This window comes from Microplitis mediator, chromosome 4 (assembly GCF_029852145.1).
Source record: "Microplitis mediator isolate UGA2020A chromosome 4, iyMicMedi2.1, whole genome shotgun sequence".
Classification (NCBI taxonomy): domain Eukaryota; kingdom Metazoa; phylum Arthropoda; class Insecta; order Hymenoptera; family Braconidae; genus Microplitis; species Microplitis mediator.
In genome coordinates, this window is record NC_079972.1 from 9,052,184 (window position 1) to 9,074,918 (window position 22,735).

Here is a 22,735-nt window from a genome sequence, read left to right on the forward strand (position 1 = left end):
TAGACAGTTTAAAATTAATAGACTCTTAATTATTAACATTTACTAAGTTTATAATTTAAAGTTTCTCTATTCGCTTCTTACGCAAGCGCAAAATATACTGTCCGTTCTTAACAACGATTCAAAGTAAAGCTGTACTGAGTTATTAAAAAAAGAACAATATAACAGAAAACCGGGAGTTATGGATCATCGTTGTCTTAAAAAAGTTAGTCAACCTAGCAGTTCAAATTCAATGAAATGTGACGCGTTTAAATATACCTATTGGTATTTAAATTTGATAGCAATTTGGCCATTAATTTCTCAGTCTTTGGCTATTAGAAAAGTAATATCTGTTATCCACGTGTTTTTTGTAACTGTTATGCTTTTATGGCAGATAATTTTTAGATGTTATCATGTCTATTTCTATGCGATCGACTTAGATGAACAAGTTACTTTAATTGGTCCTATGATATTTATTCTCGTGTCTTTACTTAAATACTTGGCTATTATTGCTCATCGTAAAACGATTATGAAATCTATAGAGCATATAAAAACTGACTGGAGTATGACTAAGTGTCGTGAAGAAAAAAATATAATGATAAAAAATATAACAGTCAGTAAAAAAATAACTATTGTATTTTCAATACTTATGTACACGAGTGGTGTATTTTATAATTTTATGATGCCTCATGTAATACCCCTTATATTTCGAAGTAATGACCGAAATTATACTAAACGCCTAATAATTTTTCCCGGTTATAATAGTGCTTTCAATGTTGATTCCTCTCCGTTGTATGAAATAACTTACTTGTTCCATACTATTGCTATATTTTTTTGTTTTACGGTGCTAGTTAGCACATGTAATTTAATAGTAGTTCTAGTAACTCATACTAATTGCCGAATTCAAATAGTCATTGTTCAATTGAAGTCATTGATAGAGGATTTTTTTGACGGAGGAAAGTTTTCATATCTGAAAATGTCAAACATGGTTCGACATCATATTCGAGTACTTGAGTGAGTTTTCATAACAAATTAATATTGAGTGTATTTATTAAGTAAAATATAATTAGTTCGAAATATATATTTTATTTTGTTTAGATTTTCTGATAAAATTCTGAGAAAACTTTTATCAGAAATTTGTCTTGTAGAGATTGGTGCAACTTCTATGCTTCTATGCGTTGATGAATTTTGTTGTTTAAGAGTATGTAAATCATTAATTTAAATTTTATTACACTCAAATTAAAATTTTTACAGCTGTTAAGTAATCAAGACTTCGCGAATATAGTACCATATATTATGTTATTTCTCGCTTTGAGTTTGAATATATTGATATTGTCTTACTTCAGTGAACTTCTTAACTCTCAGGTATTAAGTAAATGGAGGATCAGGCAGAATGGAAACACTATAGAAGAAATATCGCATCCGGGAAAAAATTTTTTATGAAATTTTCATGAAAATTTATAAAATTTCACATGATTATTATCAAGATCCCAAAGAATTATTGGTAAGAAATTTTATATAATTTCATGAAATTTCATGAAATCTATAAAAAAACTTTTTAAAATATTAAATAAATTTATAAAATTTTATTAGAAATCATGAGATAATTTTATGAAATTTCATAAAATTTTATAAAAATTTTACATGATTGTGAAATTATACATAATTTTGACAAAAAGATCACAGATCAAAAATTTTTTATTTTTTTTTCTCCCTGATTAAGAAAAATTATTTGAAACGAATTAAAACAATTTGAATTATGTGACGCATAAATACACACTTAACATGAACTAAATCATTTTTCTTAATCAGGGCTAATCAATATAAAATTCCAGTGTCAAATATTGCCGAGGTACATTTAATGACCAGGCACCTCAATACCCTTGAAATTAAAAAATCGGTGAATTTATTGATGAAACATTTAGAACTTCTGACTACTTATTTTTTATGAATTAAATTCAACAATTTTTCAATTTCTAAGGACACTTAGATACCCGGTTATTAAATGGAACTCGGTCGATATTTGACACTGTAACCCTATTCCCTTTTACAAGTTCAACCCTACCAACGCTTATTTTTTTTTTCTTTTTTTTAATTACCCTTATGGTTCCGAGGTTGTTACTAGAAACCATAAAGGCGTATAAAAAAAAGAATCCAAAACAAAAAAATTTGATTTCTTTTTTTGTTTGAACTTCTTGATAAAACTCGATTATGTAAAAATTAAAAAAAACTCATAACAGAAGAAAATAATATTGGATTAGAATACAATTGTTATAACAGCTTGAAATGTTTCCGACCGTTGTTTTGAACTAATTTAACATACTTTGAAAATGTAAATAAAATGTACTCATTGGTTGCAAATTTTCGGATAAATTCCATTGCGCTTGATCCTCTTCGATATTTTAATAATAGAAACTTATAACCCAATTTTTTATCAAACAAAGCCTTTATTCTTATTCATGAAAAATTTTTAATTAGTTCATCGAAATCAGTAATCAATGCTATATGACTGACTGGTATAAAATTCCTCTTAAAGCAAGAAAATATTTTATTTTGATTATGAATATGTCTCAACGACCTCAAAAAATAAGTGCTGGTGGAATAATAGATCTATCGTATATGACTTATGTACAAGTAAGTAAATTTTAAACTAATATATTTTACAGAATTAGTTAACATTTCAAATTGGAGACCGCTATACTTTCCATTTGGAAGTATCTAAAAATTATTATTCTCACAGTTATCAATGTATTGATTTCTTAAAGATTAATAATAGTATATTGTACAACTAGTGCGGTAAGTTTTCGATTGCCTACGAGAGCAAAGTTGAGCGCACGAACGAAGTGAGTGCGCTCATTTGCTCGTGTGGGTAATCGGCAACACCGCACGACGTAAACATACTTTTTTTTATTGTTAATGCGACATGAGTACTATTTTAGTGCTCGCTGTTTTGTTCCCCAAGTAGCTTTTTGCTGATTCAATTGTTGCCGCGACATTTTTGTGGGTTGTACGATAATCTGCATGCGACTAGAAGTAAATTTGCGTGCGACAAGTTTACTTGTCGCACTCAAATTTACTTGTCGCACGCAGATAATCGTATAACGCACACAAATGTCGTGGAAATAGTTGAATGGGCAAACAGCTATTCGGCGAACAAAAGAGCGTGCGCTAAGAATAGCACTTATACCGCATGAATGATAAAAAAAATTTTCCTACCCTTTAAAACACGCAAGGATACTTTGGCTATTTAAGTACGCAACAGGTTTAGCGATTCGTACTGAACAGAATTTATTTATTTTTTTTTTTTTAGATTATTAAGACTGGATTTGCATACTTACAAATTTTGAGAGCTTCAAATACGCAAAGTGATGATTAAGGAAATTCACTTCAAAAAAATGAATTTCATCATTAACCTGGACTGAGTTCTACGAACATTAACCCTAAGGATCAAAAGCACAATTACACTGAGAAAAATTATTTGTGAATTCAAATAAATCATTAACTTTAGAAACAATTCTTTGAATAAAAAAAAATATTTGTTGGAATTAAATCCATATTTATTTAATTCAGTAAATTTATGTAAGCAGAAATGATAGGTGTCTGTATGTGCATGTATATGGAAGCAAAATTTTTCCATATGATCTTTGAATTGATTAAACAGTTGAATAATTATTTTTCACAGCAATCTAAAATGTCTCTTGTGAACTTGAGTTTGATTACAATTCACATCGATTTCCCGTTGAAATTCTCTCCCGAGTTATCACAAAAAAAATTAGCTTTTGTCCATGAAAAAACTCGAAAAGTATTGCATAACTATTTTCTTATAAAGATAGCGTCAAACTAATTTTTAGACAAAATATTAACAATACAAATATTGTTTTTAGAAAATTGATCGTAACGTTCACGAGTTATTTTGAAATCATTTTTTTTTTTTTCGAATTTTAATTTTTGGAAAATCATGAGATTCTACTGAACTGATCGATTTTAAAATTTTATTGGATTTAATTCTCTATAAGCCTCTTCAATTGCCACAAAAAATACTCAAATCAGTTGATTCGTTCGAAAAACAGTACTTAAAAATTTTCTTCACACACACAACGTTAATGTTCAAAAAATGTCATATGAAAAAATTTTGTTAGCACACACACGTTAAAGTCCCCTTGAGCATCGTTAGAAACAATTATCTGGAATTCAAAATCTTAACATATATTGAAAACAGAAAGTTCGACAATTGGTCTCAATATAAATTAATAACTTTTTTTTCATTATAAAATAGTCAATTTCTATAGCAAAAAGTCATAAAACTTTAAAGACATTCAAAATTAATTTTTACTGGATAGAAAGTATTATCGTTCTTATTCATATCAACACTCAAATTATTCAATGTATTCCTATACCATTATCGAAATCATACATATTATGGCATATCGCATAGTTCTCATAGACAGTGTATAATTAATTAAATCTTATTTATTAATTTGTGCTTCGGTTGCCACTCGAAAATACTCGTATTGCTTAACACGCAAGCGCTAAATCGAACACTCATTCTTAATGAAGAATTATAAAAACCCAGCATTCAGTTAGCGAAGAATAATATATAGTAAAACCGGGCATTATGGATCGTTGTCAAAAAAAAAAAAATCAATCGAATAAACCCAACAACTCAAATGGTTACAACGTTTTTAAGTACACCTACTGGTTTTTAAATATAATAGCAATCTGGCCACTTATGTTTCAATCTTTGGCCCTTAAAAAAATAATTTCTATTATTCACGCGTTTATTGTAACTATAATGTTTTTATGGCAGATATCTGTCAGGTGTCTTCATATGTATTTTTACGCCAACGATTTTAACGAACAAATGACTTTAATTGCGCCAATTGCATTTATTTTTGTGGTATTACTTAAATATTTAGCTGTAATTTATCGTTGTAATATTATTATGAAATCAATAGAGCATATAAAAACTGACTGGAGTATGATTGAGTGCCAAGAAGAAGAAAAAATAATGATAAAAAATGCGAAAATAAGTAACAAAATAACTTTTGTATTTTCAGTTCTTATGTACACAAGTGGAGCGTTGTATAATTTTTTTATGCCTCATGTGATACCCCTTCTATTTCGAAATAATAACCGAAACACTTCGGAACGACTTGTTATTTTTCCCGGTTATAATGTTGTAGACTATGTTAATTCATCTCCATTGTATGAAATAACGTTTTTTTTTCATGTTATCGCTATTTTTTTTTGTTTTACTGTGCTCGTTAGCACTTGTAATTTGACAGTAGTTTTAGTAACTCATGCCAATAGTCAAATTCAAATAGTCACTGTTCAACTAAAGTCACTGATAAATGATTATCTCAATGGAATAAAATTCTCATACCCAAAGATGTCAATTATGATTCGACATCATGTGAGAGTACTTGAGTAAGTTTCAATAGAAAATTAATATAAAGTTTTATAAATTCTTTAAATATAAAAAAATACAGTATTTTTAAAGTATGTTTTTCATTTCATTTAGATTTTCGAATAAAATTCTTAGAAAAGCGCTATTAGAAATTTGTCTAGTCGAGATTGGTGCATCTTCTATACTTCTTTGCATTGATGAATTCTGCTTTCTAAGGGTAAGTAGATTATTAATTATTGTTGCCCAGTAAAAAATGAATCGTCAAAGTGTAAAAGAAAGGTGTGTTAAAATTCTGCGTGTTGAATTTTTAACACTTTTAAGTGTCAATTTAACGAACAGTATTTATTTTGTTTGAACTGTCGCAATCGATTGATTTTTTAATACACAAAAATGTTATGTTATACGAAAGTAACACTTCGGTTGCCCAATTTCAAAACACAGTAAGTGACAAATTTTTCGAAATCAATGTTTTAGTATTTTTAGTTCCAGTGGAGTCTTGTGAACATGATTCGATGCATATTTAAAAAATTTTATTTTTGTCAGTTACTGTGTTTTGAAATTGGACAGCCGACTTTTTATATGTTACTGTCAAATCAACACACAAAATATGCTAAATAATCTCGACCAACACAGAAAAATTCTTGGAAAATTTTTTTTACTTTTAACATATACGCGTGTAACTTTTTCAACACTCACGACATATTAAAATAACATATAAATAAGTGTAAATCGTTCGTTTTACACACGATATGTGTTGATTTTGACGAATCCTTTTTTAGTGTGTGCATTAAAATTGAATTTTCTCTTCTATATATTTATATTGAATATAGATGATGGATACACAAGACATCGCAAACACGATACCGTATATTATGTTATTTTTCGCTTTGAGTTTGAATATATTGATACTGTGTTACTTCAGCGAACTTCTTAACTCTCAGGTATTAATTAAAGAGGCGGGCCAGGCAAAATGGGAACGTTCAAAAATATTAAAGATAAACTTAGAAAAAAAATTGATATACGTCTTCGGGACCATATAATACTCAAAAAAAAGGAATTTCCATTAATTTTTTCGGGTGCTATCATAGATAAACTTAAAATAAAATAAAAATCGTTGAATTATGTAATGAATGTATTCCCCAACAGTCAGTTATAATTGAATATTATTCTCTTTATCCACGGAATAAAATTTACTGGTGCTGCAACAAGAAAAACTTCTGTTGCAGCAACAGGATTAATACTGTTATTGCGACTTGATAGTAAAATATAGTTACACAGTAAAAAATTTTGCGTCATTGCGTCAAAAAACTTAGTGTTAAATATTTAACACTTTTATGTGTACATTTAACATTTATTCTGTTAAATCAATACAAAAAAGTGTGAAATATTTAACATAAAAATTTTTAACACTGCATGCAACAGGACTGCCTCCTGTTGCAGCAATAGTAAATTTTTTTTCGTGCATAAATTGATATTTTATCAATGTAGAATGTCAATAAAACAGTAATTTACGTAATAATATATCAATTTTTCAAATAAACGTATAAGATTTATTACCATTTGGAAATTTTTACTATATATTTAGTAATATATCATAAAAATAATTCAATTAGTAATTTTTACTAAAATATATGAAATATTGTAATATTTTCGAAGCTCGTTTTTCCGTGTACTCAATGGTGGCAAATTTTCAGGTAAAACCCATTTTGCTTGGTCGTCTTTTTAATTTAATAGTACAAATTTTTAAAATAATGATTCTTCTTCATCGTTGATCATAAAAAATTTGAAATCAGTTCATCGGAATTGGCAATCAATGCTACATGACTGACTGGTATAAAATTCCGCTTAAAGCAAGAAAATATTTTATTTTGATTATGAATATGTCTCAACGACCTCAAAAAATAAGTGCTGGTGGAATAATAAATCTATCGTATATGACTTATGTACAAGTAAGTAAATTGTAAATGAATATCTTTTACAGAATTAGTTAACATTGCAAATTGGAGACCGCTATACTTTCCATTTGGAAGTATTTTAAAATTACTATTCGGTAACGCGCGTTTTTATCCTCAGACAAAATATCCTCGGACAAAGTATCCCTCTAACTAAATATCCCTACTATAAAAAATATTAAAGATTATTATTATTAATATATTTTATCACGATAGCATACACAGAAAACGTGTGAAAAAAGGGCATATCCTTATTTCATATTATTCTTCTGATAAAGATTATCTTTATTGTTGAAAGAATCAATCGGAGATATTTAGACGAAGGAACATTTTATCGTGAGGATATTTTGTCGAGGATATTATGTCCGAGGATATTTTGTCTGGGATCAAAAGTCGCAGAATCGTTACTTCGGTGATTCGAGTATACTCGTTGCCTATAGGCAACAGGTTTGGCGATTCGTACTGACAGATTTTTTTTTTTTTTTAGATTATAAAGACTGGATTTGCATTCTTACAAATTTTGAAGGCTTCTAATATGCAAAGTAATGAATAAGGAGATTCACTTTTAAAAAACTTATTTAATTATTAACCTGAACTGAATTCAACGTACATTAGCCATGAGGAGCAAGTAAAAGTATATTGTAATCGTGGATGTACTTCACTTATGAGTGTTTTAAATAGTATCATTATCGATAAATTCGATAAATCAATAAATAAATAATCAAATAAATGGCCACATTACGAAGAAAAAAAATATGTATATATATATATATTTGTTGAATACATACTACCAAAAAAAAAGTGCCATCTGGAATTTCCTGTAATAAAAAGGTAGATCTTTTATTCAAATATTTAAATTAAATTTGTAGAAATTAAACTAGATACTATTCTTTTCATAAATTATTTAATAATTAAATTATTCAGATATGAATAAAAAGTACGTATATGGGTAAAAATTTATCACCGTACGTTGTGTAACTTTCACACCGGCAGTCTTCAAAACATTACCATCAAATCATTCACACCAAACCTTGGATTCAAAATTTTTGACAGTCTATGATTCAAATTTTCTAATTGCACTTTTATAAATCTGCTACACCGAATAAGATATCACAAAGCATAGTTAATAATAACATAAGAATTTTGTACCATTAAGTAATGATAAACAGTATATTACACACCACGGAAGATATCTTCAGGCTCGGGTAGGAAATTTTACACGTGGCTTAGAATGTCTGACTTACCTCTCTTGGTGTGTAATACGCTATTTTACTCAATAAACTCATTTGTAAGTCCATTTAAATATAGTGGAGATCCACTAGTTGCGGTAAATTGAAAAAAAATAAATTTGATTTATTTTTATTGGCTGTGTATGTTTATTTATACGACATTATTTTTTAACACGTAACTTTATTCAAGAATTACTTAGTTCATAAATAATAAAAAACGAACTTAAAAGTTTTCAAAATTTCAGAAGGTTGTCCTCTTGCCAAAATAAAAGTCATTGTTTTCAAAATGTACAAAATTTTTAGAGTAAATTTTTCTTGCTTTAGATTCCACTGTGTCTTTTTAAGTAACTAATAAAAAATATCATAGTTATTATGTCACAAATTTTTCTTATTTCTCAATATAAAAACTGAAGAATACATAATGAATTAAGTACGTCAAACTCTTCAGACGGTCTCGATATGACTGAACGGTAGTATATTATGCAAGTGTAAAAATAGTATGACCGACTATACCACAAACTTTAGCATGATATATGTTGTAAATAAATACGTTCAAATCACGGATAATTTATCAGAAATTTAAATAATTCGTCAATACGCAGCAGTCAAAATCTTCTTTTTCTTATTTAAGCATTTGAATAATTTAATCATTATCAATAAGTTAACAATTTGTATACATAACTAAATATATGTACTAACGAATATGATTTCATTAAGTTGATTTATTAATGAAGTTATCGATAAGCTTGCGCATTATTCTGATTTAATGAGTATGCTTGGCGCAATATTATTAGTAATATCTATTTAGTGATAAATATAATGTCAGTTTCAAGAAGTAAAATTAAGAAAGCATCATTGAAAAACAATGACAGTAAAAAGGACATTGACATGTATATCAAACATACGCGATGGCTATTTTATATACTGGGATTATGGCCTTTTATGTCTAATCACTTGACAACTTCTAAAATATTTTATGCTCTGATTATACAAATAATATGTTACAGTGTATTGATGTTTGCAATAGTTCCATCATTCTATCATATGTTTTGGTATGATAAAAGCATCAAAATTAAAATAGCGTTATTCGGTCCGACAGGAGTATCTGTAGCGTGTGCTTTTAAATATTTTGCAGTTATTTACCATCTCAAAAATATTAAAAACTGTCTTAATCTAATGAAAAACGATTGGGAAGTTTCCAAGAGTGAGGAAGATTGGACGATTATGATAAACTATGCTAAGAAAGGAAGTAATGTGACCTACTTTTGTATCGCTGTTATGTATGGCGGTGGAGTGTCTCATCAATCGGCTGCTCCGTTTTTACCCAGCAGTCCAACAAGTTTACTACGCAATTCATCCGATCGACCATTACTCTATCCCACATCATTGTTTGATCCTTATTTTAATACTCAAAACTCTCCTATCTATGAAATTTTTTATTTATCACATATTATAATGGGTGTTGTTGTTTGTACTATGATGATCGGCACATGTAATCTCGGAGCTATTTTAGTTACTCATATTTGTGGTCAAATTGAAATTATAATTATAAAACTACAGAATCTCACAGAAAATCGTAGTCACAATGAAAATTTTGATAAAAATATGTCATTGATTATTCAACGTCATAATAAAATAATTAAGTAAGATTATTAATATTAAACCCTGTCGGATATAGCTTACAGTAGATGAACCGAAATTCACCGTATTTTCGGTAAAATGAACCGTAAATTTCCTGACATTCACCGTAATTTACAGTAAATTCGCCAGGGTTTACAATAAATTACTGTATTTTACGACAAGCTTTTAAACTTTGCGGTTACTCTCTAAAAATGAATCAGTGAAATTCACTTTAAATTAGTGAATATTCACTGGGAACCAGCTATAAGTATACCACTGGTTGAATTAGTGGTATACTTATAGCTGTAGAAATAGTGACTATCCACTGATTCACGAGAATTTCACTAATTCATTTTGAGAGAGTAAGCGACCGAATTTCAGAGTATGAATTTTATCATAAAACTACGATAAATATAGCTCAGTTTTACGGTAAATCGGCATAAAACCGTTTTTTACGGAAGTTTACGATAAATTGAATCCACTGGGGAAATATTTTTAAATGTGACCCAAGTAACGCATGCTTGAGCAAGATTCTGGTGCCAGTATTTTGAGCAAAACCCCTGGTCACTCGTATCTTTTTCTACGTATGGGTCTTGCGCAAGATCATGTAGAAAGAAATCGTCATCAAGACTTGTGCATGACTTGCTCAAGGCATTGAACACAAGAATATTGAAGATATCTTACACGGAAAGAAAATTATGGGAAGTTTTCCTATGCATTATGGGAATGGTTCCCATAATGGTATGGGAATAGTACCTATACTACTATAGGAATGGTTCCCATATATTATGGGAACCATCCCCATAATAGTATGCGAATAGTTCCCATACCATTATGGGAATGGTTCCCATAATGGTATGGGAACCATCCCTATAATATCATAAAATTCTTTTTTTGCACAATAGTGTAGAAATTTCCCAAAATTTGAATTTTCTTGAATGTTTTGTGCTGACAAAAAATTCTTGTTAAAAATTTTAATGTTTTTTTGCCAAATACGATTTTTTTTTTCAATTTTTGAATTTTTGTTTTTATGTTTAATAATATTTCTGTGTATTGTAGAAGTGATTACCACACTTCTTTAAATTAATTTTTTCATGATAATATGGGAACTATTCCCATAATATTATAGGAATGGTTCCTATAATTTATGGGAATGGTTCCTATAAATTATAGGAACCATTCCCATAAATTATAGGAATGATTCCCATAATATTATAGAAAGTATTCCTATAAATTATAGGAACCATTCCTATAATTATAGGAACCATTCCTATAATTATAGGAACCATTCCTATAGTGTTATAGGTATCATTCCCATAATTATAGGAACTATTCCTATAATTATGGGAAACATTCCTATAATTATAGGAACCGCTCCTATAATTTATGGTCGTAATTCCTATGTTGGTATAGGAAAAAATTTCACAAAATTATGGGAACCGCTGCCATAATTTTCTTTCCGTGTAGATACAGTGCAGTTTAAAAGTTTCTGGCGCATTTCTTGCACCAGTAACTTACGGCAGGTACTTACGCATGGCTTGCTCAAGATCTGCTCAAAGCTCAAGGTCCATTTTGAGCCTTGAGCAGATCTTGAGCAAGCCATGCGCAACTATTTTCAACTATAGTCTTTCTCCATAATTGAGTTATAATCTGGCTTGCATTAAACTTGTTATTGAAATCTAGCCACAAGTATCTGCAGCAAGACACATAGGTAGGAAAAGACACTAACGTCTATCGAACTTGAGACCGGGCTTGCTCAAGTCTTGAACAAGATTGTTACATGGGTAATTAGATGCGTATTGATGATTCTAATTTATTTTTTTTGCTATTTTTTTACAGATTGTCAGTGTATACAGAACAAATTTTGCGTGAAATGTGTTTGATTGAAGTCGTCGCGGCAACTTTATTTATCTGCATGGATGAATATTATTGTTTAATGGTCAGTATGCTTCAAATACATTTTCAATGTGTTCAATAGTATCACACACCTTAAACGTTATGAGTCTGTCTTTTTCCTGATAGAAATAAAATCAAAGCATAAATCTGATGATACACTTTTAGAGAAAATAAAAAAGTAATGGTATGAAGCAGTAATACAACCAAATTCCACTTAGTAATGGCTACTGTCCTATTTCCTCAGACATTCCTTCAAGGATATCACACTGTAAAAAATTTTGAGTCCACGGTGTGGTGTGAATGATTTGGTGTTAACATTTTTGTCAAATTGAAAGCAACTTTTGCTCTTCGGCTACTTTCCTCCAACTTTCAGGACAGCACTTGCTGTTAACTTGTCTTCCAAAAGCGGCAGTAGATTGAAGGAAACTTTTGTTGAGCAAATATTTGCTCAATGAACCTGGCTATCCCTATTCTTATAATATAAAACACATCAAATTTATATGAAGCCAAACTTTTCGTGATTGGCTAAAGACTCAAAACAGCTTAATAATATACCCAATTTACACAATATACATTAAGGGTGGGCAGTACTGATCAAATTTTATTTTTCTAATTACCTCTTTTAATAATTTTGTCACTCGAATGATGAAAATCTTCCGAAAAAGTTTGTCCACATACTTTTTCGGAAGCTATAAAAATTGCCGTAATAACAATTGATTAATAAATTAAAAGAAAAGTAAAATTCGGTTAGTACAGCCTGGCCTTAAAATAATTAAATACACTGCCCGATGAAAAAAGATTTTATACAATTATATATAGACTATATAATTCGTATAGAAATAATTTGTATAAAAATTTGTATAGAAATTGTATAGAATTCTATACAAATTGTATACAATTCTATATAATTGTATACAATTCGATATATTCCAATTATATAGAATTGTATATAATTATATAGAATCGTATATAATTATATAGAATTGTATATAATTTGTATAAAATTGTATATAATTATATAGACTTGTATACAATTTGTATACAGTTGTATACAATTGGATCGGGCCATTTTTTGTATATAATTTTATACAATTGTATAAAATCTTTTTTCATCGGGTGTAATAAATTTTAGTGTTAAAATGAGGTTAAATATCAGTGTAAATTACCCATCCTCGTAATTTTAACATAGTGTAATCTACTTTTTCACACCAATCTGTGCTACTACTTAAATAGATAATTATATTTTTTAGGCTTGGAAAAATAATAATAGAATTGGATTAACAATTTACTCCATCTTATTAGTGGCATTTATTTTTAATATATATATTTTTTGCCATATTGGTGAATTATTAAAACAACAGGTAATGAAATTCAATTAATCCCATGATTTTTCATATTTGTTAAATATTATTTTCGTAAATTTTAAAGTTTGGTAAAATTGGAGATTCAATATATATGATTAATTGGTATAATTTATCACCAAAAAATGCTTCGAACTTAATTATGATGATCGCTATTAGCCAGAATCCTCAAAAAATAACTGCTGGAGGACTGATTGAATTATCATTCAAGGGTTTTTCTAATGTATGTATGAAATTACTTTTTTTTTAATCCTAAGTATTTTTCATAAAACTAAATCACAATAACTTTGAAAATATAAGTTTTCGCATACTATTATATATCTAGTATGAACGAGAGTTTGATAGCTGTGTAATTAAAGCACTCACCTTGAACTCGTCATACTCGACACCCTCAACACTTTAGCTAAGTAGTTAAGGGGCACAAGTGCGTGCTGTGGGTAAGTGTGCTCAAACCCATTCATTTCGGACTTTAATGCATGGAATTGCGCACAATTGCCCCGCATGACTCTACGAAAAAAATTTTGGTGACAGTAGAGCACTACCTCTCCTCCTCGCGTTCGAGACGTGCAATATATATCCGGGATATATCATATCATACATACAATTTCGCCCTGATATACACTAATGGAAAAAATTAAAGGATCAAAAAAAAATTCCAAATTTTTGGGCGATTTTCAACAGGCCCTAACTTTGAGAGAAATGGTTGTACAAGATATTTAAAAAAAGGAAATTGTAGCTCCAAGTGTCTACTTTTTGGATTAGAACTGCCAAATTTTTTAGCGTCAGCGGTTTTAGAGTAATCTTAGAAAAACCAGCGACAAAAAAAATTTCAAATTTTTTTAATTTTTTTTTTTTGGTCTTCGGGCGTGGAAAAAATTTTTGTTGCTTAACCACTATGAGGATCGGATACATTCATTATTCAGCTTTAATTTCTTTTTTTATGGACCTTGATACGTCCACTTCTCGCCGAGATATCGGTCTTCAAATGGAAAAGGATACTTTTGTCTTTGATTATCGATATGTCAGAAACCAATGATCGCACAGAAAGTTAATGGTGGGTTTTAAAATCTTGAATAAATTCCCTTCAACGATTAGCCATTGCTTTTTCGAAAAAAAAATTTTTTTCTATCGTCACATGAATTTAAAAATGCAACAAAAAATGGCTTTTTGTGGTTTTTTGTAAAATCAAGCGCTGAAACGAAAATATTGTGGAAATCGATAATGTTAACTGTGCATTTTACAGTTCAATATGTCCACAAAAACCCTACAAAGAGCCAGATCAATCCAACCAGCCATTTATTTGTTTCACTCGATCAATTTTTTGAAAAAATTAAAGGATCACGTTTTTTGCTCTGAAAAGCTCATAATCTTTAACAAGATTAAAACAAACAATTTTTCTAAGCTTTGTCCACAATTTTATTGCAGACTGTGCTTAAATTTCCAAAAAAGATAAGTTTTTTTTTCAAAACAAAATTTTCAAAAAAAAAAATTTTTTTTGAATTTAATGACTGAGAGATCAGCAAAATCACCGGGCCACTTACACGGGCCTTTGGCGCGTGTATGTAACCCTACGACTCGTGCTGAAAATATTGCCCTCGCCACATAAAGACTATCTTCGTATCCTAGCTATGCCATATACTATTTTTCATATTGTTAACGTACTTACTTACACTATAGGTCTATAATAAACTACTCTTTTCATTATTATCTTTCTTTAAGGTAATAAAAACATCAGTGGCATATTTTAATATATTACGGATGGTGGAGCTTTAAAAATTAACTTTACAATATGGGAATGAACAATCAACATTTTCTTTCATTTCAATACTATGACATCCGTATGAATTCTTAAGCTACATCTATAAGACAATACTATTATTTACTATAGTCACTTTCCAATAGAGATATTATAATAAACAGAATCAATGCTGATTTGACAAACTACAAAACACAAATAATTATAGAATAATATCGCTAATATTAAAATAATAAAATCAAGATAAATTTAAAGATATATTGTAGAATTGTTTGAATATTTGCGTTTATAATTATAAAATGTAAAGGTATTAATGACCATATTTTTTTACTAAAATTGATTTTATATTGTCACTCAAAACGTGAGATGTTTTATTTGTTTATTTTAGAGCACGAATAAATAAACTTTAATAATAAATTCCAACAGCTCATTCTATGCACTGTAAAAAATTTGGGGAGTGAACGCGCATTAAATCCGGAGAGAATGCGAAGCGGATGAATGCTTATTTATTTAATCTCCTCAGGGTGAAATTTACTCCAAAGGGGATTTTATTTTTATAATATAACTCCAAATCGAAGTGAATTTGGATTGGAATAAAATCCATAATCACCCCGAATCCACTCCCGATTTTTTACAGTGTGCAATAATAAATATTACTTGAACCATTTTTCCGATAACCGATAATATTTTAAGCTCTGGATTATAGAAAATACTAATATTCACCCTCAGACTGTATATTGATGCGAATTTGTACCAGCTAAATCGCTAAGAAGTAAAATTAAAAAAAACACTGTTTTTTTCTTTAATAAGTCCATTATTTAGGGCCCAGCCCGATTACTGCATTGTAACAGCGCAATAGAGAAAATTTTTAGTGAGTAAAATTCTCATACTACTGGCACAACACTTTCCAGCTTTTTTGAACAGTCCAGGTTTTTGAGAAGATTTTTTTTCCGGCTCCCAAAAGATCAAAAAAGTAACAATCCATTGATGTCTACAAACACAGACAGCCCTCTGGTTATACGATGTAACTGGTATATCATTTACGTCACGAATATTAAATACTTGTCGGATGTAAAAAAAAAAAAAATATGATTGTTTATAATTTTTGGACATTAATATCTTTAAAATTACATCCATTTACGTTCCTCCTTTTTCTCATGAATGTATTCCAACATACACATAAATCCACATACATCTATACAAAAATTAAGAATTGACACTCCGATTAGAAATATGTTTCATACATAAAAATTCAAAAAGTATACATAAAAAAAACAATTAATGATTTCAAAACAGTTCGTAATTTCCCAATTTTTAATTAACTTAGCATTGTTTAAGCAACTCTTGTTGTCCAGTTGTTTCCTATGTACTTTTATTTTAAAATGAAAACTAAAAAGTACTAAGACAAAATAAAAATAATAACAATAACTGTGTTAATTTTTTTCAAGTGAAATTTTAAAATTTCTATTAAATATGTAAGCATCGGCATAAAAATTAAAAATTGCTGAATATTAAAATAAGTACTTAAAATGAAGCATAAGTTTTAATCGATCTAAACTCTTTAAAAATTAGTCGTCTTATTAAAAATTTAATGTTTCAACGCTACTATATTCTTCATATGGACAATCTATAATGAATTTATTTTTATTCATTAATGTTTCTTCTTTTATTATTTATACTTTCTCTTATTTCTTCATACGCAAGCGCAAGTTATACATGTGATATTAGGTACTAAAAAACGTAAAATACTGCAATCAATTATCAAAAGACAGTATAACAAAACCGCGCATTATGAAACGGATTTTAAAGCAAACTAATTTGCCCATTAGAACGAATAATAATTCAAATAAACACTACGCTGTTGAGTATACGTACTGGTTTTTGAGTTTACTAGGAATTTGGCCCATAATATTCCAATCATCGGTCATTAGAAAAATAATCGCGCTTATTCATGTGCTTATTGTTATTAGTATCTTTATATGGGAGTTTATTTTTAGATTCATTCATATGTACTATTATGTGGACGATTTTGATGAACAAATAACTTTAATCGCTCCTATATCATTTCTTTTTGTTATATTACTTAAATATATGGCTGTAATTTATCGACGAAACACTATAATGAAGTTTATAAACCACATAAATGCTGACTGGACTATGATAAAGTGCCAAGAAGAAAAAAAGATTTTGACTAAAAATCGTAACGTTTGTAACAATATAACATTTGTATTTACAGTATTAATGTATTTATGTGGAGCATTTTATAATTGTATAATGCCTCATGTGATACCGTTTCTAATCGGTAGTAGTAATAACCAAAATACTTCTGAACGAATGATTATTTTCCCTGGTTATAATGTTGTCATTGATGTTGAATTTTTTCCACTCTATCAAATTACATATATTTTTCATATCATTACTGCATTTTATGGCTATACTGTTCTCATTGCCACATGTAATTTGACCGTAATTTTAGTAACTCATGTGAGTAGTCAAATTCAAATAATCATTAGTCAGCTGAATTCATTATTAAATGATTTTTCGAACGAAAAAAAATTTTTATACGCTAAGTTGTCACTTACGATTCGTCGTCACGTCCGAGTTCTCGAGTAAGTTTTAATAATACATTTTAATGTTAATTTTATTTTAATTATGTATATTACTCGTCTAAATTATTGGATCAAAAAAATTTATTACAAGTTTGGTCATCTTGATTAGCTTAAAAAATGATCACCATGATAGTTTTAGATATAATCAATTGTTTATAAATTTGCGATTTTTACTTTAACAATTTATCACTTGAAAATTTTTTATTATTTTGATTTGAAATTAAGTACACAGTTTCTCTAATTCTTCCTCTTCAAAATCATAGTTTTGACGTTCTGATCCGATGAATAGTTTACATTTTAGAGCAGTTTGTTTACGCGGTCATGATTTAAAAATTATTGTTTTTTTCTAAACTAGTCACACAGGGTCTTTTTCCGGTAACATTGGATTTTCTCGTTATTTATATTATTTCGAACAACTCTACAAAGTATTCTTGGACTAATTATGCGACTAAAAGGTTGCGGAAAAAAAAACTTTTCTAAATTCAAAAATTCATATCTTCGAAAAAAAAAAGAAACACCTCTATGAAAATTTCAGTCTTCTAAAAACATATAAAGGTAGTCTACTAAAAAATTTGAGCCAAAAAAATATAAGCTTTTGATTTATTCAACTTTAAATATTTCAAAATTTTGTAATTTTTTGATTCAAAAATTTTTTTGTTTTCAAATATATTTTTTTTGTGGTCCTAAGTATCCTCTTTGAAAAGAACTAGTCCGATTCTTGCAACTATAATAGTTTTCGAGATATTGAAAAAATAAACTTGGAAGAATCAAAAAATGATAAATTTTTGAATTTTGCATAACTGTTGGAAAATATTTTTTTAATGGTTGTTCCGTTGGTAAAACTTCGTCATAGGGTGAAAGAAAACATCTGACCCAATTTCATCCAAATCGGAAAAGGTCGATTCCAACCATCGGTCGATTTGACATGGAATGACCCATATATTTTCTGTTTTATTTAGATTTTCTAATAATATTCTTAAAAAAACGTTGTTCGAAATATGTCTAATAGAAATTGGCGCATCTTCCGCACTTCTTTGCATTGATGAATTTTGTTTTTTACGGGTATGTAAAGAATTTATTATAATAACATTGTGCACGGAAAAAAATAGATAGGAATGGTTACTATGCTACACAAGAATGATCGTAAAGTATGTAAAAATTAATCTTAGCACATTACTAGTTCTCGTTATAATAGGAATGGGTCGTTTTTATATACGACTGAATACGATCCAACGTAGCAACCATTACTACACGGAGAGAAATTAATTATGGTATCTACAATACGAAATTTGTAATTTTAACTATCTAAAACGGTAATAACATTTTTCAGTGGTTATAATGATAAGTATAACTATTGAAAATGATAACAGTTACAATTGATGATGGTAACGGTCACTATCGAAGATGCTAATTGTAATTATTAAAAATTATAATTGTTACAATAGAAGATGGTAATTCTTACCATTCAAAGTTGTAAAAATTCTTAACTAAGAATATGTGTGTGCATGTGTGCGAGTAAGTGTGCGGGTAAGTGTGTGCGTGCGTGCGTACGTGCATGAATGCGGGTAAGTGTGCGCATGTGTACACACCCGTGTGTATGTACATGAGAGCACACCCGTGTGTGCATGTGTACGTGCGTAGATCCGTGTGCATGTGTGTGTGTGTAATTAATCACTTCCCCAGTTAAACAAATTACACATAGACGAGCGTCAGACTATAACGTTTATATTTTAATTTTTTATTAGCTTAGATGGTCATGATTATTTAGGCTGATGGTAACTATTACCATCAGGTTATTAAGAGTTACGATTTTTTATAATAGTAATAATTATTTAAGATAATAACAGTTATAATTTCTGGTTATCATAAATGATTGTAAACTTTACCATATAGATGGTAAATACTACCAGTCAGATTGTTTATTTAATAATTTAAATGATATCATCAATCATATAATTCAGTTTAAAAATTGTACTATAACTTGATGGTTACTTTTACCTTAAAATTCTCTCCGTGTATGTTACACATTATGTCGAAAACATGACTGGTTATCGTGTTCACAGTCATCATTCGCTTTCCAGATACTGCAGGTTCCTTTCAGCAGTCGATGTGTTACTATATAAAATAGGTATAGGTCCTGTGCGGATATGCGAAAGATTCCCCGGACAAATGCGTTTTATTGTCGTTCAGCATAGTAACCGTTCCTGTGCTGGACAGGAAATATTGCTTTCAGTCACATGTCTGACTACTGTTTACAACATTAGTTTCCACAAAACAGTAGTCAGACATGTGACTGAAAGCAATAGTTTCTGTCCAGCACAGGAATGGTTACTATGCTGAACGACAATAAAACGCATTTGTCCGGGGAATCTTTCGCATATCCGCACAGGACCTATACCTATTTTATATAGTAACACATCGACTGCTGAAAGGAACCTGTAGTATCTTGAACGCGAATGATGACTGTGAACACGATAACCAGTCATGTTTTCGACATAATGTGTAACATAGTAATGGTTGCTATGTTGGACCGTACTCAGTCGTATGTAAAAACGACCCATTCCTATTATAACGAGAACTAGTAATGTGCTAAGATTGATTTTTACATACTTTACGATCATTCTTGTGTAGCACAGTAACCATTCCTATCTATTTTTTCCGTGTAGTTGAACTGTTCTTTTATTTCTTATTCATTTCGGCTATAGATGTTGGATAAAAAAGATTTCGCAAATATGGTACCCTATTTTATGATATTTCTTTCTTTGAGTTTGAATATATTAATATTGTGCTACTTTAGCGAACTTCTCGACTCTCAGGTATTTTTCATTAATTATGAATCCAAATTTTTAAGACAAAAAACTTAGTCTTCATGAAACGAAAATCTGGAACAGTTTATGGAAATAGGAATACAATCATATGCGATTGATTGGTATAAAATTCCATTACGAGCAAGACGATATTTACAGTTAATGATAAATATGTCTCAACGACCTCAAAAAATTAGTGCAGGTGGAATAATTGATCTGTCTTTTCTTACCTATGTGCAAGTAAGTTTTAAAAAATTTATTAATATGTAATTATCTATGGACAGAAAAAAATGAAAGAATCGAACTTTTCAGATTATTAAGTCTGGATTTGCATACCTACAAGTTTTAAGAGCTTCAAATATACACAAAAAGTAGACAAAAAAAAAGTATGTTTAAATTATTTATTCATTGAATCGTAATTGATTAAAACTCGATATCAATTAAAAATAAAAACGTAACCGAGTTTTGTAAAGTGTTTGTGAATTATATTATGTGAGAAAGTTATAATTCATTACCGTCTAAAAAAATGTAGTTCTTTATTTTAATAAAAAATAGTCTTATCATAATAAGAGATACGTGAAAATGCCTTAAATTGTTATATTTAATTTCCCGCAAAGTCAAGCAGTTTGTTAGCGCAGGTATCGCTGCAAGATGACAGTGACTAGCCAACAAAGTAATTCTTACTGTGCTGTTTAGGAAGTTACTTTAATCGAGCAAAGATAGATCAACTTAACAAAATAAACTTTATTTGAAAACAATCTCTTACCAACACAGGATTCCTTCATGTACGTAACGGAAATCTTATCATTCAATATACTACTATTTCTGATGTTTCTTTTTTTCGTTAATTCAATACAAGGTAATAGTTACTAAATGTTTTATTGCGGTAGGCGTATTTACAATACATTTCTCTCCGTGCTCGAATCATTTCCAGCTATTATATGTTCGAGATGATTTTTACGAAAAATTAAAGAGGTGCTCTCTTAATCTGAATCAGTGAATATTGACTGATGTAAATAGTCCCAAGTATATCATTGCCAATCAGTAAAATGTTACTGATTGAATCAGTAGAAATCGCTTCATTATTCTAATCAGTAAAATTATTAATTATCAGCTTCACGGTGGATTAAATTTTTTGTATGTATTTTTGTCTTTAACACTGGATATCTATCCGGACCTTGCAGTTGAAGATTGACAAAATAGCATAAGATCATGCAAATTTTCAAAAAATAAATTCTTCTAATATATATTTAAATTTTTATATAATACCGTAAGATTGACGATGGCGATCTATGGGTCTAACTAAGTGTTACAAAAATTTTTTAAATTCTTGTAAAAGTGAAAATTTGGCATATTTTTGTTATTTAGTTACTGTTAAGGTATAGAACAGCTCACCTCACACTTTGTTGCAAGTAGTTTAAACGGTATCCGCCTCCCTTGGCTAGAATGGTGTCTGGCTGAAGCTCACAACACAGTTTTACGCCGGCGCGTACTAGTATAAGATGTAGTCTAAGGCAAGAGTGCGTTAACACAGCCTCACTGATGAGTCCATTAACATAGCCTTACTGAAGAATCCGTTAACGTACTTAGGACGAAACTACAAACATTATGGCAAATAGGCATATACCTTAAGTTTTGGTGGTTGACTTAAGAGTCAATTGAGTTATAAAAGAACAAACTCCCTATTTACTCCGTATGTGGAGCGATTTTTCGTGAAAATTCCGAAACGCCGAGCACCGGAGTGAATTCGGATTTATATAAAATCCATAATCGCCCCGAATTCACTCCCGATTTTTTACAGTGTGCAATAATAAATATTACTTGAGCCTTTTTTCCTATAACCGATAATATGTTATGATCTGGGTTATAAAAAAAATAATATTCACCATCAAACTGTATATTGGTGAGAATTTGTACCAGCTAAATCGCTAAGAAGTGAAATTTAAAAAAAAAACACTGCTTTTTTTTCTTTTATGAGTCCACACTGCAAATCCAAGTGTTTAACTCAGTGTGTTAAAATAAAACACGTTAGTGTTTTCTGCAACTTAAGCGCTTAGAAGTAAGACGGTATAAACGTTTAAACAATCGCATAAATCATTACAAGTGTTTTAAAGGTTCGCGT

The 22,735-nt window shown here is 29.4% G+C and overlaps 3 protein-coding genes across 3 annotated transcripts; all 3 read left to right on the forward strand.

Moving 5' to 3' along the window:
• Positions 1-168: 168 nt before the first annotated feature.
• On the forward strand, positions 169-3,453 carry LOC130666281 (odorant receptor 22b-like). The gene is made up of 5 exons (XM_057467115.1): positions 169-990; positions 1,075-1,177; positions 1,231-1,341; positions 2,455-2,610; positions 3,287-3,453. The coding sequence occupies exons 1-5, from the start codon at positions 179-181 to the stop codon at positions 3,350-3,352; spliced, it is 1,248 nt and encodes a 415-aa protein (XP_057323098.1). The 5' UTR covers positions 169-178; the 3' UTR covers positions 3,353-3,453.
• Positions 3,454-4,403: 950 nt separating this feature from the next.
• Positions 4,404-15,585, forward strand: LOC130667214 (uncharacterized). Its single transcript, XM_057468709.1, has 10 exons — positions 4,404-5,403; positions 5,498-5,600; positions 6,214-6,324; positions 7,177-7,332; positions 7,823-7,887; positions 9,329-10,207; positions 12,024-12,123; positions 13,331-13,441; positions 13,509-13,664; positions 15,161-15,585. Exons 1-10 carry the CDS (start codon positions 4,592-4,594, stop codon positions 15,212-15,214), a joined length of 2,547 nt encoding a protein of 848 aa, XP_057324692.1. The 5' UTR covers positions 4,404-4,591; the 3' UTR covers positions 15,215-15,585.
• A 1,393-nt stretch (positions 15,586-16,978) lies between these two features.
• LOC130666549 (odorant receptor 67a-like) lies at positions 16,979-21,124 on the forward strand. Its single transcript, XM_057467663.1, has 5 exons — positions 16,979-17,806; positions 18,766-18,868; positions 20,512-20,622; positions 20,698-20,853; positions 20,926-21,124. The coding sequence occupies exons 1-5, from the start codon at positions 16,989-16,991 to the stop codon at positions 20,986-20,988; spliced, it is 1,251 nt and encodes a 416-aa protein (XP_057323646.1). The 5' UTR covers positions 16,979-16,988; the 3' UTR covers positions 20,989-21,124.
• Positions 21,125-22,735: the final 1,611 nt, after the last annotated feature.